A 17,661-nucleotide genomic window follows, 5' to 3' on the forward strand; every position below is an offset into this window, starting at 1 on the left:
ATTCGAGCTTTTGACATTGGGTTAATTGTATACGCACGTGATAGTTGAAAACCTGTCATGACTATTAGTTCTCAATGTTTTTAAAATTTGAACACATATACTTCTGAAACGTATGGACAAAGATGTGTGTTTAAAATTTAAAAACATGTGAATGTGTGTATACAAGATTTGAAAACACAACGAGTCAATAAATCATTCTTTTTCGAGTTTTATCAATCTTGTGATTTCACTAATGTTTACATTTGACCTTTTAATGTTCAATATATATCTTTCCATCTATTAACAAACATTGTATAAATTCTATTTGATTTGTGAGGAAAGATTACATGTATCAAATAAAAGAGTTGGTGATGTGATTTGTAATTGACAATGGTATGGATAATGACAAAGAGAGAAAACAATATTTAAGGCAAAAATCTCTCCCACAAACACTTCTTCTCTAACAGCGCCAATCTTTGCTTGTACCAGTAAATGCCACCGCTCGTCGTCGGTGCATATTAGATCAAATCCCATTTCCCAATTCATGGATTGATTCTTCCTCGCTTCGTCCACACGTAAAGAAGCAAGAAATTCCCCCAAAGCAAAGCACATTTTGTTCAATCTTTTTTCCTTTTCTAAAGTCATCAGAAATTTTGCCTTTGGATTTTTGTCCTCATTCTTTTTTGTTTAGTTCCGTCGAAAACTCAGGGAAAAAAGGGTTGGGAGTTGATTTGACGAAGGAAAAATGCAGTGGGTTATGAGATTTTCGGGTTTTTTATCTGCGGCGATGGCGATTATGGTACTCTCTCCTTCTCTGCGATCTTTTCATCCAGCGGAAGCTATTAGATCTTCTCAAGTGGATTCATATCTCAGACCCATTAACGATTGGGGGAAATTCACCTTCCGGAAGGTGCCGCCATTCCACAATGCCGATGAGTGCCACTCTTTAAAATCAGGGCAATTCAGTGTTTGCGATCCTTCTCTCGTCCATGTAGCGATAACCCTTGATGTGGAATATCTACGAGGTTCAATCGCCGCCGTGCATTCGATTCTCCGGCATTCCCGGTGCCCGGAGAGTGTGTTCTTCCATTTCCTGGTTTCTGAGACGGGTCTCGAAACCCTGGTCCGTTCCACCTTCCCCGAGTTGAAATTCAGAGTGTATTACTTCGACCCGGAACGGGTTCGGGGCCTCATCTCAAGCTCCGTGAGACAAGCCCTTGAACAGCCGCTGAATTATGCGAGGAATTATCTGGCGGAAATCCTTGAGCCATGCGTGAAACGGGTCATTTACCTGGATTCCGATCTCGTGGTGGTCGATGACATCTCGAAGCTATGGAAAACAAGCTTAGGGAGGAAGACCATCGGAGCACCCGAGTATTGCCACGCCAATTTCACCAAATACTTCACCAGCCACTTCTGGTCGGGATTCTCCGGCGTGTTTTCGGGCCGCCGCCCCTGCTACTTCAACACGGGCGTGATGGTGATAGATCTGGGAAACTGGAGGAGGTCCGGTTACACCCGCTTGATCGAGCGGTGGATGGAGATACAGAAAACGAGCCCTCACCGGATCTACGAGCTGGGGTCGCTGCCGCCGTATCTGCTGGTGTTCGCCGGTCACGTGGCTCCGATCGACCACCGGTGGAACCAGCATGGTTTGGGAGGGGACAACGTGCGCGGGAGCTGCAGGGACCTGCATCCTGGTCCAGTGAGCCTGCTACACTGGAGCGGCAGCGGTAAGCCGTGGCACCGGCTAGACTCCAATGAGCCATGCCCGCTGGACTCGTTGTGGTCTCCTTTCGATCTCAGGAACTAACTTCTTTCTCATTCTTTTCTTTTCTTTCCATTTCATTTTGTTCAAAGTATTTACCTGGATTAACCATTACGTTTTGTATCACTACTTCCTGAAATAAATAAAAAAATAAAAAAAAGATGGCGATTTTCGTCGAGTTTATTGGGAATCCGGCGATGACTTTCTAGTTCATTCTCAAGTTTGATAATATTGTTTGTTAGTTTATAGTCCTTTCGGGGTAGTTTTCGAGCATCTATCTGTCTATATTGTTTGTTAGTTTATAGTCATTTCGAATAGTTTTCGAGCATCTATCTGTCTGTGTGCATCTATCACTGTTAAAACAATCTGCATGCTTATGTTGGTAGAACTCAATTATATGAAATACAACTGCAACATTTGTATGCACAAGTTGATCCTGCATTCATCGAACTCTCATATGTTAATGACGATGGCAAAATGCCTCTATTTATGAAAATGTCTAGTATTAGTCCTGTCAAAAACAGATTTCATATTCAAAGATATGTCAACTGTAGTAAGACCATAGAGATTGTAATAAGAACTCCAAATACCAGTGTTTGATGAGGTATTGCCCTAACCGTGTAACTAATGACTCATGCGTTGCCACATCTATCCATGTGTTGAGATGTAGACCATCAGATGCATGATTTGGATACTACCCTAAACGTGAGGTCTCGTTGCCTTCATGAAGATGATTGATTGAATGCATTATTCATGTTCTAGCGAGCGTTCAAAGCAAAAGGTTGTATAAAACCATTAAGGTTGATCTAAAACTGATATAACTCCTGAATACATGATTGTAAACTGCTATCGAATATGTTGAAACCAATTACTGCTATTGTGTCGATATGTATTGGTAATGTCTCGTGTCCGTCCCCACAACTAAAAGAATCAAAAACAAATACAGGGTGATGAAAGTTGTGATCGTTTGGTGATCATAAAATTGGAATTAGGCTTTAGCAAATTCAAAGATGACAAGTGTCCATTTTGCAGGTTTGTCCACGGGAATATACTATTTACATGACATGGAGTAATTAAAATATTAATCTATTTTCAAATCTAGAGAAATGGAAAGAATTTTGAATGGGATAAGTTGGTGCCAAAAGCTAGTAGAATACCATCTGGCGTGCGAAGGTAGAAAATTAAATGTATGCCCCCAAAAAGTGCCTAAACTTTACAGCTACAAAAAACCCAGTTAGGGGACCAAACTGGGAATAAAGAATCATTGGTTGGGCGAACTTAATTGGCTTCTATAAATTTTCTCAATCTTGGTAGTGCCCAACCCTACAACACCAAACTCCATTTGCTTGGGCTCGCTACCACCTCTACTAGTACACATATGATCAGGCCCGATCCTAACAATTTTTGGGTCTGAGTCTAACTTTTAAAAGAGGCCTCTGAATCATAATTTGTGTTCATATTTTTTTAGACTAATAACAAATTTTTGCGATTTAAGAAATGTGCAATAGTCAAAATATTTCTATTTTAATTGAGTAATAAGATCAATCATGTACAATATAAAACAACTCGTCTAACAGTTTAGATCTAAAAATATTGATTAAATTGTTCAGGAATTTTTTTCTCAATTAATAGCATAACCAATTCATTCAATCTTTTCATATAACATGGTTTATTGAGGAAATGTTTTGAAAAACTTTAAATTTGAGAAATTTTGTTTTGCACTTACAACTGTAAAAAGTATAGTCAACAAGATTTTATAAGCAATATGAGTATTTGAGAAATATCCATCAATTTTTTTTTTCAAGTAATTCACTACATCCATTGTCGATTTTGTTTCTCTTGGTAATGAGAACTTCAAGAATGTCAACTCCGAAAATAAATCGTGCTCATTAATACCAGAACAATCCTTATGAGTCAGAAAATATGTTTTTATATTGGTCCAATTACACTAATATATAATAAATTTAGGGAATAAAAATGTTTTTTTGTTTATATTGGGCACGAGAAAAATAATTTATATTTAAAAAAAATTATCAAGAAACATAGGAATAATAAACTTCATAAATAAATTTATCAAAAAGCCCAGAAATAATAAACAAAAAGTTTATATCAGGCGGTAGGCAAAGAAAAAATAATTTCCCGAGATATGAATGAAAAAAGCCCAAGAATAATTAATTTATATTGGATTAATTTATACTTTTATATAATAAATATTTTTAAAAAAATTATGGGCCCCAAAAAAAAATGGACACTCTTCGACCTCCAAATAGGAACTGCCCTGCATATTATTTCGAAAAATTACTAATTAAATGTATTTGCATGTCCTCGTAGTACTCGTCACATACTAAAATGTTAGATCCCCCTACAACTGTAAAAGCCCAGCCTATATATCTTTTTTTAATATTTTTTTTAAAAATAAAAAAGGGAAAAGAGAGAGTTCATCAATGAAGCTCCCGAATAGCCAGTGAAATATTGGACAAAATAATTTTGGTTCGAACTCAGCTCGAAATAAGTTCGAATATGTTTGAGTTTGACTCAAATTCGATAATTTTGGAAGTAAATGAAATATTTTTGAAACATGCTCGATTCGTTTACACCTATAAATCCATTTCATGGCTGAGTCTTCCCATGGTTTAAGTTGAGATTTGAGATCATTATGGCGTCTTCAAATCTTTATATAGTTGTCGCTTTTAGCGATCATCTCATTCAAAGTAACTCGTATGAATCAAGGTTTACCAAGAAATAAGTTAATTTTTTTTCTCAAACAGTGATTTAGCTCATAATTTACGAGATGAGTTTGGGTTCAGTCAAACTATATATGATCAAGCATTCGAGTGAGTTTCCTTCAATAAAAGTAGTTGAAGATGGATTAAAGAACATCTATGTCAAGAATAGATAGGTATAACTTTAGAGGTAATTTGACATCAAATGACAGATTCAACCAACTTAAAGAGTGTTTGCAATCACTAAAAAAAGTGATTGTTAGATTTTAACTTAAAAAAATCACTCTTATGTGTTTTTTTAAACTCAAATTATGTGTTAACTTCTACTTAATTTAATTGAAATTCAAAAGCTAGTCATATAGTGGTTATGATTCTCCAAAATTGATTCTAGTAAAAAGGTTAATGTTAAAATTACTATAATCAATTATTTATCAAACACTACCCAACTTTTGATTTCCAAACACTACCCAATTTTTATTTTTTTCACTTTTTTATAATCTATAAATTAATCAATTCTGCAAAAGCATAATTTTTTGCAAACACTAGAAAGTTGAAATTATTCAACCGTATATACACGCACTCGTGACATAAGAATCCAGTTTCTAAAGACGATGATTCGCGATGTGGAAAAGTTGGTGAATGTAAACATATGGTGAAGCATGAAGAATGTGCGAGAGAATAAAGCATGCAAGATTTAGAAGACAATCTTATTCTTGTGCTTCTTGTGGGTTCCTTCATGTTGATACGCAGAAGCAGACCGATCAGACATAATGGGACTCATGCAAACGTTGGTGCACAAATAATAATGCGTTTATTGGTCGGCCATCGAAATTCCAATGATGAACAATGTATATATTCTTCATACACTAGAGGGATTATTGATGATTCCGAAACAAAAAAAATAAAGTAAAATAAACAAATTTGATCCATTTATAAACCCAATCACACCTTTTTCATCACAGTTTACAACCAATCAATCTCCAGTTGAAGAATTTACATTGTACACAAAATGACTCTAACTAATGGACATGAAATGAATGATGCTCCAAGCAAACAAGTATCTGAGTTCTACCAAAACTTTTCTTACACATAAATCAAGAAACCGACACTGTACACATTACCCAGTTGACTTCTCTTTCTCTTGGCCAGCATTTTGGCTTTTGCCTGGTTTGGTATATTGAATTGGCAGAGGAAGCGCTGTTTCTTATTGTACAGATTAATGAATGAATGATGGAGAGGTTCAGCCGCGGCGGATCATAAGACTGCCACTTGACTATTCGGATACGAAAGGGAGAAGAACTTGCAGTTGTCTGATGAATTGGAAGTTGGGTTCTGGAGTTCAGGGCAAGGTTCCGGCAACACATTGGTCGAGGACCCCTCAACGTTGGAGCACACCCACGATGTGGATGAATTGGATGAGATTGAGAATGATATGTTTGATAAACATATAGAAGTAAAGGGAGATTCATTTATTCCCAGAAAGGTACCGGCTGTACTAATATTTACACCAACAAAGTTCTTGAAGGTAATTTCACTAACCACGGGCAGAGCATCGGGATCATATTTGTCATCCGGATGTGAATCAAACTGGCCTGTTGCCTTGATTCCCTCCTGTACGTTTTCCATGTAAGCATCTGATACATATATGGCTTCGATATAGCCGCCTCTTCCTCTTGCTGTCTTCAGCTGAACTCCTGTCAATGAGTCCTGCACGTCTAGGTGCTCCACCAATACATTTGAAATGCCGCCTGACATTTCGCTGCCAAGTGCGATTCCTGATCCTGAAGACGACTTTAGGCGAACCCCCCGAATATGAACATTGTTGGTTGGTTTCCCATATGATATTCCATACTCATCCCAACCACTTTTAAGCACAACCGCATCATATCCCGTGCTAATGTTGCTGTTCTCAATGCACACATGCTCAGAAGAATCTAGAGTTGAAAAGTTTTATTTAAGATTCTGAGTTCAACAGTAGCCAACAAGAAATATATATATGCTAACATTAAAATATTAAAGAATGAAAGGTGAGACATGCCATAATCAGATAAACTAAGATCAGCAAGGATCAATTCAAAATCAAAATCAAAATCCACGCTGGGCGGCACGAGCCATGAACTATTTGACACACCTGGAACTATCCCACTGGTGCGTGGAGACTCGGGCGGAGAATATACTGTAATGTTCTGAACCAGCAAGTATCTGCATTACAGAACAGAGAAACAAAAAAATATATCTTGCAATCAAAAGCATTTCAAACATGGAATATTGAATTTCATGCGTTTATAACTGACACACACCTGCAGTAAACTGGATGTATATTCCAAGCAGGTGCATTTAAAAAGGTCAAGTTCGATATCAAAACATGGTCTGAGCCGATCAATTCTATTAAATGTGGTCGGCTGTAATTTAAGGAATGCGCATCCGCTTGTTTCCACCAAACCGAGCCCTGACCATCAATAGTTCCATTATTGCCTGTTTAGACAGTAAGAGCACTAAATTACTATAAGAATGGCAATGCTGCTAATGGTGAGAAAACACAAATAGTAGCAAATGGATCAGTTTCAGGCATAGTTTCACTACCCGTTATAACCACGTCAGTTAAATTATGTCCCGTGATCAAGCTGCCATATCTGTTACCGGGTATCTCAAGGCCCCGACCATAAGAAGGTAAGGGTCCAACAACATCCCAACGGCTATGATCCTGCAAAGACACTAGTTAAATATTCCGAGATTACCAGGCAACTAAGCTGCTGTCATGAAAGCAAGATATGATCTTTCATAGTGCCATGATCACCTGAGTGGCAAGAAGAACGGCATCTTTTTCGAGGAATAGCGTAAGATGGCTGGTGAGATTGATGCATCCGATAACCCAACGGCCAGGTGGAACATACAGTTGTGCACCGCCCTTGTCAACGAAGGACCTCAGATAGAAAATAGCATTTTGAAATGCTAAAGTATTTAAGGTTTTCCCATCTCCTACTGCCCCGAATTCCGAAACAGAGACACTGTGAGGTCTGGGAATCATCGGCCAAGTAGACTTGCATTCTCCATTGTATTCTGCTGCATAACTCGAAACCAGGAGCAGAAGCAAAACTGCCTGAGAATAAAGGAGTAACAAAGAAACAGATAGCTTGTCAAACCTTAAATCCATAGTCGATACAAGCTTGAAATTTGCAAGAATCAGGCTCCAATAAATTGTTTACATTCAGCCACATTACAGAATAAGAGAACAAACATTACTGTTAGACTAGAATCATTGATAAAAAAAACTCTAGTCCCTTCACTGCTACTTACAAATAAAGCACAGTTAGATCTAGAGTCCAAGAATTATGCGTCCATTACAGACAATGTAGACAGATCAACCAGCATCCTTACTCAGGACGTTGAAGATCAAGCCCAATTCGAAGCAAAATGTAGACTGAAGTAAACTAATAGACACTTCACCAAACAAAGAAGAGCGAAAACAATCCGATCAAAGAAAATAAATAAGCAAAAACAACAGAAGAGCAGTTCAAGTTAAGATTCATAATCTTGGAAATAGTATTGTTCCAAAATTTAAAGCTTAACCCAACACATATTCACCGACAAGATTTACTTTTTGCAGGATTCCCACATTCACACAAAGCAAAAAACACCAGTACTGGATCCAAGAAACTTATCAAAGAAACCCACAATCAAGAAAAAAAAAAGACACTTACATTAATCAACTAAAGAAAGCATAAATACGAATCACAACGTACTTACTAGCCTCTTCATGTCTCTCTTCTTCAAGCCCTCATTCGAAGCCACCCTCCCCAAGAAGCTTTGACTCCACACTAAGCTAAAAACGGAAAGGAAGCAAGAAAGAAGGAAGAAGAAAGGGAACGGACTGTGATTGAATGATGATGAGTGGCAATTAAGGAGGAGAAAATAAACAAAAAAATAACGGATGGTAAATGAAAAGGACAGCACAGAATGAGAAATAGACAGCTCTTACTTCACATATAATAATTTTTGTTAACACATCATCATAAAAATGGAATTTGCTTTACTTGCATAGAAGGTGGGTTTCAATCAACAGCAAGTAAAATTTATTTACATAATTATGAACATTATTCATTAATCACCCCGTAATTCTTCCTTCTTCTTTTTTTTTTTTTTTTTTTTTCCCCATCCCCCCATTGGTTGTTTGCCGACACTAAGCTGACGAGTGACGACTTCTTCTTTTCTTGTTTTTTTTTTCATTTTCCTTTTCTGAAACTCATATTAAATGAATTATATAGCTAGATAACAAAAATATTAACAAACATGAACATAAAATAAAAAAAGACAAATGGGATTAATTAATTCTTTTTTTAGGCAAAAAAAAAAAAAAAAGAAAAAAGAGTGGAAGAGAGAATAGGATCCAGGCAAGAAGTGAATGATGTATGAGGAAATGCAAGGCTGGCATGAGTGTATTTGCCAGAGCACAACCCCACCCCATTAGCCTAACCCCTTTTGTCCTCACATTGCTTCTCTTGTTTTCTTCCCTTTTTTATTTAATAATTATCTCATTTACATTTTTTTTATGGCTAATAATGACAAAAAATATTTTAGGCCAATTATCCAAAATTACAAAATAGCTTGAAAGGAATGTTTTTGGGACGAAAAAATCGGAAACGAAATCATTTTGAAAATATTTAGTTTTCACATATTCGATCCTCCTACTGTACTGTCAAAAAATATTTTTAGTATATACATTAAAAGGGAAGGAATTTTCTATAGAACATTTTATGACTGAAAATATAATTATAGCGATGTCCGTACGAGTGTGGAAGCAAAGCCTCTCATGATCTTTTAATTAACAATAGCGATGTAATAGAAAATCAGGTTTGTTCAGGTGATGATAAATTAATTCCAGCTTTCCATCATGTGTTCAATGGGATTTGACCTGACCTGTCTACCTCGTAATTTTGGAATTGATATATACCAAATACTCTCGTTATTATATGTACTTTTTTTAAAAAAAATTGTTTTTATTTAATTCATCCAACAAATAGTTGTGTTGTACAATATGTAGTTAATACGTGTATATTAGTTAAAAAAATAACAAAAAATATTATTAAATATAGCGCAAACTTATATATTTGGGACAAACAATTTGGAACGGTGGTAGACTGGTATAGAGGAAGCTGGAGAGTGTTTTCAGCGAAAACACTGTTACATTCAGGTCAAGTAATGCAAAAACGTGAACTAAAAATAAATGTGAAAAAATAAAAAAAAATAATGGGAGCTCTTGTTCCGTTGTACATATTGGCTGTCAAATTAAACACTTGGAAGCACAGTGATGTGGATGTCTAACGTATCGACAGCTTATTGTCGGGCGATAAAATCGAAAATGGAACCACAAACAATACGTTCACATTTCTGGATCGATCTGTAAACAAAATTGATCAGAAAAGCATGCATTCAACGTGCCACACTATCGTAAACTAAGCACAAGCCTGAGTTACATCAAACTAATCACAAAACTATTGACTATGTTATGGAATCGTTGAATGAAGCATAAAATACACAGCTGTGGTGGTATGTCCCCACTTTTGGGGGGAAAAAAAAAAAAGAATGCACCAGCCCCACCTACCACATGTACACTTCTTCCAATACATCATTTCATCCCCCCTCTCTCTTTCACTTATTATGCTATTGTCTTCTTTATATATTTATCTGCGAAATATGATTCTTGTATTGTTTAATTTTGTGATTTTAAATAACTAGATGCCACCCACGGAAGACTTGCAAAAGTATCAAAATCGATTGTTTTATAATCACAACTCCATTCAAGTTCCATTCCGTTATATGGAATGGACTCGTTCTACTTATTTAGTTTTGTGTATTCTTATGCAAATTAAAAAAGAATTTTGGAATGTAGTTTTATTTTTTTAAAAAAAAAATCGCACTTTAACTTTATCTATTAAAGATTTTAACAAGATAAAAAAATTGTATAAGTTTTAATTTATTAAATGTAGATTGATAAAAGAATAAGGAAAATAATATTAATAATAATACTAATACTCCATGACAAACCAAAACATTCCGATTCCATCCGCTTAATTCATCTCTGCGAGGCAAACGATTGAATCAAGGATGGTGAATACTCGTAGTTGCAGCTTGCCGGCGATTGTCTAGAAGATCCACCGCTGGTCCCATCTAGCGGATTAAATCCATTATTCAGCTAATATATGTCAATATCTCTATCTTTATGTTATTCTTTTCCCCAGATTTTCTAGCGTGTGTGTGAGAAAAACACACTTCATCTAATAGATAAATTGGTCCCTCCATAACCATAATCATAACCTCGCAATACTTCAACAAGTCAAGCTTATTGTATCATTGAACCCAAATATGCATTTGCTCTCTACCTCATGATTTACCCAAACAGCAGTAGTTCATCAGATGGTGCCTAAACAATACCGTTGGCCTACACGGATCTCATCAATGTCCAGTAAATCTAATAGTTTCCAGTGCATTAAGAGTGTTCCATTTCAAGCCCGTTGTTCTACTAGATAGAAATCTGAGAGTGGTGCATGAAACTCGGTTGTGCATGAAACTTGAGTCCTTAATCACGGTGAATTTAAAAAGTCTTGTTGCATTAGAAAAGGCATTGGCCCCTCGGAATAAATAATAATTAATCATTACTTATTAAGGAATAACGGTTATTTGTTATGGTGCAATTTATTGCATTCTACGGCTTCTACATTGTTCACCAAGATTACACCATTTTCGCAGGCAAAACAATTATTTAGTAACAGGGCTTGGTCCAATCGACTTATGATACTGGCTTTTCTAGTTGATTTCACCATACAACACAGGCACCTTGTGTTTTCTATGATGAACCTTCGTTTATTCGTGATCTTACAGCTAAAGATTGTAATGACTTTAATCGGTTATAATATTAGTTTTTCTGTTTTGGTTTCAAAAAAAAAAAACAGGCACCTGGTCCCATCGACTTAAACCTCAAGTTATTGGCCTGCTAGATGCTTTACGATCTGAACGACAAGAATACACTGCACTACCATTCATTAAATTAAAACAGACGAAAGCATGACAAATGAAATTCAGGTTGGGCTGTATCAAGATTGTCATGACAAGAGCATTAATCCCAAAAATACCAACGATAAATGATGTAAAGAAATCATATAAAAATAAATCCCATGATTAAAACAAATTGGTCTATTTCCAATACTCCTTTTCACTCAAAATCACCTAGTTATGTGATTACGACAACAAAACGGCACGGACAGAAACTTACTAGAACGCAGTGCTAACAAAACCATAAAGATCACATGAAGCTGCCAAACATGGGATCGGTCATCTAGGATCACTTCTTAGACTTCTTAGTCACCCTGCACACGTTTTAAAATGGTGAGAACTCGAGTACGATTGAAATAAACAGATTGCGACCATACATAAAAGTCACTTACTGAGTTGGCTGAGATGTAGGAGCAGAAGTCGCAGCTGCAGGCTTCGCTACTTTCTCCCCTGGGCCCTGTAATGCCACCAAAAAAAAGGTTTCATTCAAATTCATAATGCATAGAAAATCACATATACACATTGAAATTATTAAAATTCAAATTACAGCACCGCAGACCATCCTCTCCAGGTAAAAAGGCAATATCGAACAGATAACAACTTAAAAACCATGAAACAGATGGAACTACAACTCGGTCAATTTATCTCTAATCTCCAGCCATAAAATGCAACAGACTAAAAATACAGTTCCACGTCAAATTCAGTGTCTCGGATGGAGTCCTGTTTATGGTTCATATAAAGGCAACGCAAAGCAACCAAATACAAACAATGAACCACGTGTTAGTGTTATACTCAATAAAATGCATCAGCTAATCACCTGAGCTAATCGTTCTTCCCTCCTAGCAAACTTTCTTTCCCTGCTAGCCTTGTTCTTCGCTCTCTTGGCCTCAAATTGATCGGACAAGGTTTTCTCCCTAGCCTTCTCAGCCTTAGATTTATGGATGCTCTCCATCAAAACACGCTTATTCTTAAAGACATTACCTTTTACCTTCATGTACATATCATGATACATGTGCTTATCTATCTTCTTCGACTCCCGGTATTTGCGAAGTAAGCGTCTGAGAACCCTCATTCTCCTCATCCAGAGGACTTTCGTGGGCAATCTTGCTTCCCTGGTACCCTTGCGTTTACCTGAAATAATTCAGAAATAATCTTCAATGAAGGGTAACACATTTCTCCCAGTAAATGGCTTGTGAGGAACATAAGCGCCCAATTTCTAAATGGGGGGAGCAAAAGCAAACTCACAATAGGGACATATAACATAAACAATCGAAGTATTGAACTTCTAAATTCAATTTCATAAATAATTAAAATCAATATTTCAGCATGTAAACCAATCAAAGCCTAGGTCATAGTAATTAAGAACGCAAGGTACATTAAAGCTCTCAAGTGTCCTAGGGCTTTGAGTACAAAGAGAAGCATACGCTATACGAAAATAAACATAATAAAAAAATATGCAAAGAAATACAAATCAAATCATTTTTAAAAAATATGAATTATGAGATTTCAAATATTGAAATTTGCATCTTCATTTTCCAAATATTAAATATTAAAATGCGAATGCAAAGGGCAGAGGCGACATGATGTTAGGATTTCCTCTGCTCTTTTTTTAAAAAAAATATATTATATAAATAGAGGAGAAATCAAACTTTTTTCTCTGTCAGAATTTTTTTCACAAAAAGGCAGATTTTATCTAAAGTGTGCTCAAGGAGCGCAAATGCGCACATTTCACAGTAGTCATGTGATTTGGAGCCCGCGCAAGCAGGGGTATAGGTAATCCAGAAAAATCTTCACATTTAGGGCTTGTAAATAACAAAATAACCCATCAAACTGATTTGCATGACCTCAGCAGCAAAGCTATATCAATTAACTCACTAGTGACCAGTCAACATGAAAAGAGTGGAATTCAGAATTCAACATAGACCAGACCAGGAATCAATACCATATCCAGAATGGCGGCCTTTTCTTTTGGCCTCCTTCATTCGGCGAGCACGAGATCGGGAGTGAATCTTGGTTGGCTTCCGGATAATGAAACCATCCTTGACCAACTTCCTTATATTCTGACCTGTACACAAAGAAAAAGCCATGTATGGCAATCAAAAGAAATATACCATTCATCGAACATGCTACAAATGATGTAAGAACTATATGGCGAAGTAAAGAATTTGAACCATCCGTAAATCATGAGCGTCTCAATCATTTTCCAATCGAAACTCGCGATATTGATTGCCCAAGGAGTAAACCAATCACTTTTTTATATTAACAATCAAAGCTAGAAACTCATACAAGACTATTTAGCATAAACCTTCATGAACCACTCGAAATAATAGAATTACAAAACAAGTTATGCGTACACAATTTAGAACTAACAAAAAACCGACAAGGAGCCCGGAGGTTAATCAACTGAACACACATCGCAAAATAGAAGTTAAACCAAAATCTGAGAATTTAACAATATGAAACGTTACTAGTAAAGAACAAAACAAATGAGCGAGTGTTGCAGAGATGAGAGCTCACGAGAGTTAGCCATGGAGATTTCGTTGCATTCATTGGGATCGAGCCAGACCTTGCCTTTACCGCACTTGAGAACGCTGGCGGCGAGCCGCTTCTGTAGCTTGAGCGACACCATTTCTCCTCACCCTCCGCCGCTATTCTCCGTCGTGGAGGACAAGTTGATCGAGAGCGTTGTATTATCTGCCCTAGGTATTCTTATCGGGTTTTTTGCACTGGGCTTTTTTATTGGGCTCTTATTTTATTATTATTATTATTATTGGGCCAATTCCTTTTGATGGGCTCGGGTAGATTCTTTTCCAGGTCTGACACTACCTGCTACACAAAATAGACGACGACTTGTTTAATTGACTTGGCCGCGGTGGCACGGGTCGAGTTGTTCAGATAATTCGGGTTGGGTATTTCATCGGTCGGGTAGTGATTTATACTACGTTAAATCGAACCGATAACATCGGGAACTCGACTAATCGAGTAACCGATTAAGCCGGGTTCTGGTTGAGTACGGATTACTTGTTTTAAAATAAATAAATAATGGATACAAACTAAAAATAATTGTATCATACTAACAACCAAATCAATATGAACATGTGTACCTATTTTAAGAACTTCAATATTAATAATAATCGGGTAGTCGGGTATCCAATCGGGTATTCGGTTAGCATTTTACTACCCGAACTCGATCCGACTAAATATTAATCAGGTTCGATTACTACCCGAACCCGATTTATAACTCGATTTACCCGATATTTGTACTCGATCGGTTTCGGGTCGGGTCGGGACCCAAAATACCCGATCCGATTGCCCACCCCTAGGCTTGGGTGTAAATATAGAATTAGAAAAAAAAAAATTGCAATAATTATATGATAACTGGTTAAACGAATAAATTCTAGCAATATACTATTTTAGATTTTTTTTTGTCGAAGTTATTACATCTTACGTAGATTTCTGTTTATTTGGTAGAAGTGATTGAGAGGAATTGTGATTGTGTTATTTAGGTAGTGTTTGTAAAAAAAATTATGATTTTGTAGAAATTAAATTTATAGCTTATCAAAAAATAAGAAAAATAATAATAGTTTTTGGAAACAAAAATGAAAAGCTAAAAATCAAAGTTTTGTAGTATTTGATAAATAAGTTATTATAATTATTTTAGCATTATATAACGTTTTTACTAGAATCACTTTTAGAGACTCGAAATCATCACATCACAAGATTTTGGATTTTAATTAAGTTAAGCAGAAACTAAAGCATAATCTAGATATAAGAAAAACACACAAAAATGATTTTTTTAAGCCAAAATATAATAATCATTTTTAATTGATTTTAATTAAATCAAGCATAAACTAACGCATAATCTAGGTTCAACTAAACCAAAATAAACATCATTTGGTTCATTTTTCTATGGAAAATGCTACATGTATGTACACATTGAGTTACACATTGAATTTGAAATTACGAAATTATTCCTCAACTTTATTTGAAAAAACTATTTCCAAAATACATTAAAGATAGTTATATAATTTCAATTGCAATACGCAACTCATCATGTAACCCTCCGTGTACATATAGCATCACATTTTTTTCATAAACTCAGTTAAACCCCCTCCCCTACCCAATGCTAGCATTTCTTTTTCTTAATCATCTACATTAATTATCATAATACCCTTCTACAATAAAGTTAAGACCCAACATTGTTTGTAATTTTAAATGGGTTGGAAAGGATAACTTGGTAAAGAAGTACAAAGATTAAAATCACCAAACACAGTACTATTACTTTAACAACACATATTATTTTTCTCAATCAAACTTTTTTTTTAATTTTCATGATTTACTAATTCTTTAATAATCTTTTGTCATTCAAACTAAACATGTTCTTTAACCATCATCATTGAACCAGATAAGTGGGATCAGCAAGGTATGCCACCGCCAAGGTCGTTGGAGGCTGCATTTGCCCTTTTGATGTGCTGCTGGAAATTAAGGCAAAAATATGCTCCTGCAGTGGAATGTATTTTAGTGTTTTTTATTTGGAGTTGCACTGTTCACAACAATATAATTTTTTTTTATTTTTTCATTTTCTTTCTTTTTGTTTTGAACTGTCCAAATTTTCATTATTTTTGTGTTTTTTTTTTTGCTTTTTATAATCTTTATATTATTTATTTTTTTAAAACATTAATAATATTTTATATATTACTTTTAAAATAATTCGTGGCATATATGATAAAAAAAATTAACATAGAATAATTAAAATTTTATAACAAAATTACATAATAAAACGAAATTATAAATTTAAAATACCGAAATACATTAATGCAAATTACATAAAATCACTAAAAACCACAACTAGAATCAAAGGTACATTATTTTATCTAGTAATCCGGAAGACCACTGCCGGAACCTCCAAAATCGCCCAAATATTGTCCAAACATGTCGATGTTATTATTAGATCTTGATTGTTGTTCTTCTTCTCTTTTCTGCATAATTTTTTTCTTGTTTCTTGCGAATAAACTCCCATCGACGGGGATCAGAGATAGAATCAACATCCATCATTAATATTTTATTTTCCCCACGCCATTGAGACACTTCAAATTTCCTCTTTTGCACATTAATGATTTCTTCTTTTTTGTGGCTGTATTAGCTAATAAATCTCGCAGTTTTTGATTTTTTTTTTTTTGGAATGTACTGACCAATTTAGACATATCTTCATCTTTCTTTCTCTTCAGTTTGGATTTTTTCACCCCCTCTGGTCTCTTTGATGATGAGCCACCACCAACATTTTCATCACTTAGATTGATAGAAAATGAAGATAACTCAGGATTATTGGAAGATATGGGTGACTTCAGCACTGTATCAGAATGGGAAGACGTCTTTTGCGTTCTTTGAGAGAAGTTGGAAAACTTCTCTCCAGATTTTTGAGAAGGGGTCAGACATGGTCAAACTCGAACCCTTTCTTATATTTACGATCTAGTGTCATTAATTATTTTGCACAATCAATCTACATATATAAATTATAATACCAAAAATTAGAAGATATAAATATAGAAAAAATAAAGCATTCAAACTACTACTAACGATATCTTGATCAGAGGCACCATTTGGGTTCATGTATTCAACTTGTTGTATGCATCCATTCAATTTTGAAACTGCATTGTTCATAGTTTGCATTCGAGTCTGTAATGACCTTTGGCTTCGTTCGGGCATTGAGTTTGCTTTTCCTGAGTTGTATGTTTCTGCCACATGAGACCAAAGTTGATTTTTGTTTTGGTTTCGTCCAATAATTGGATCCTATGAGATTTATATGTAGACACGACAAAGATGTTTATCTTCTTCAATTGCATAATTCTCACCGCGAGAGGATGCCATTTGAGAGAGAAGAAACAAAAAGAAATGATATTTTGAAAGGATAATTTTGCACTCCAAGATAACTTATATTTATAACAAAAAATTATGGCTTAAGATGGCAATCCTATGGTATTTATTAAAAGAGAATCTGATGGACAATCTAGACTGTAGGATTAGATTTTTTGGATAATATTATAATTCGACATTTTAGATTAAAAGAAAATATGATGGACGATATAGATTGTATGATTGGATTTTCTGGATAAGACAACAATCCAACGGTGTAGATTTAAA

General features: G+C 35.4%; 3 protein-coding genes across 6 annotated transcripts; 1 reads left to right on the top strand and 2 right to left on the bottom strand.

The window, feature by feature from the left end:
• Positions 1-338: 338 nt before the first annotated feature.
• LOC140880476 (probable galacturonosyltransferase-like 7) lies at positions 339-1,927 on the top strand. Its single transcript, XM_073284960.1, has one exon. The coding sequence runs from the start codon at positions 725-727 to the stop codon at positions 1,790-1,792; it is 1,068 nt and encodes a 355-aa protein (XP_073141061.1). The 5' UTR covers positions 339-724; the 3' UTR covers positions 1,793-1,927.
• A 3,455-nt stretch (positions 1,928-5,382) lies between these two features.
• On the bottom strand, positions 5,383-8,815 carry LOC140880474 (probable polygalacturonase). Of its 4 annotated transcripts, none has more exons than XM_073284957.1 (6): positions 8,214-8,815; positions 7,268-7,566; positions 7,054-7,174; positions 6,771-6,945; positions 6,602-6,672; positions 5,383-6,404 (listed from the first exon to the last, which is right to left on the bottom strand). In XM_073284957.1, exons 1-6 carry the CDS (start codon positions 8,227-8,229, stop codon positions 5,725-5,727), a joined length of 1,362 nt encoding a protein of 453 aa, XP_073141058.1. In that variant the 5' UTR covers positions 8,230-8,815; the 3' UTR covers positions 5,383-5,724. The 4 variants fall into 4 exon arrangements, with proteins under 4 accessions (XP_073141058.1, XP_073141057.1, XP_073141060.1 ...); XM_073284956.1 differs by having other exon boundaries at positions 7,268-7,570; positions 8,218-8,813; XM_073284959.1 differs by having other exon boundaries at positions 8,218-8,811.
• Positions 8,816-11,610: 2,795 nt separating this feature from the next.
• LOC140881661 (large ribosomal subunit protein eL19y-like) lies at positions 11,611-14,209 on the bottom strand. The gene is made up of 5 exons (XM_073287140.1): positions 14,038-14,209; positions 13,463-13,585; positions 12,338-12,651; positions 11,913-11,977; positions 11,611-11,834 (listed from the first exon to the last, which is right to left on the bottom strand). Exons 1-5 carry the CDS (start codon positions 14,147-14,149, stop codon positions 11,810-11,812), a joined length of 639 nt encoding a protein of 212 aa, XP_073143241.1. The 5' UTR covers positions 14,150-14,209; the 3' UTR covers positions 11,611-11,809.
• Between the last annotated feature and the right edge of the window lie 3,452 nt (positions 14,210-17,661).

Source organism: Henckelia pumila, chromosome 2 (genome assembly GCF_033568475.1).
Source record: "Henckelia pumila isolate YLH828 chromosome 2, ASM3356847v2, whole genome shotgun sequence".
Lineage (NCBI taxonomy): Eukaryota > Viridiplantae > Streptophyta > Magnoliopsida > Lamiales > Gesneriaceae > Henckelia > Henckelia pumila.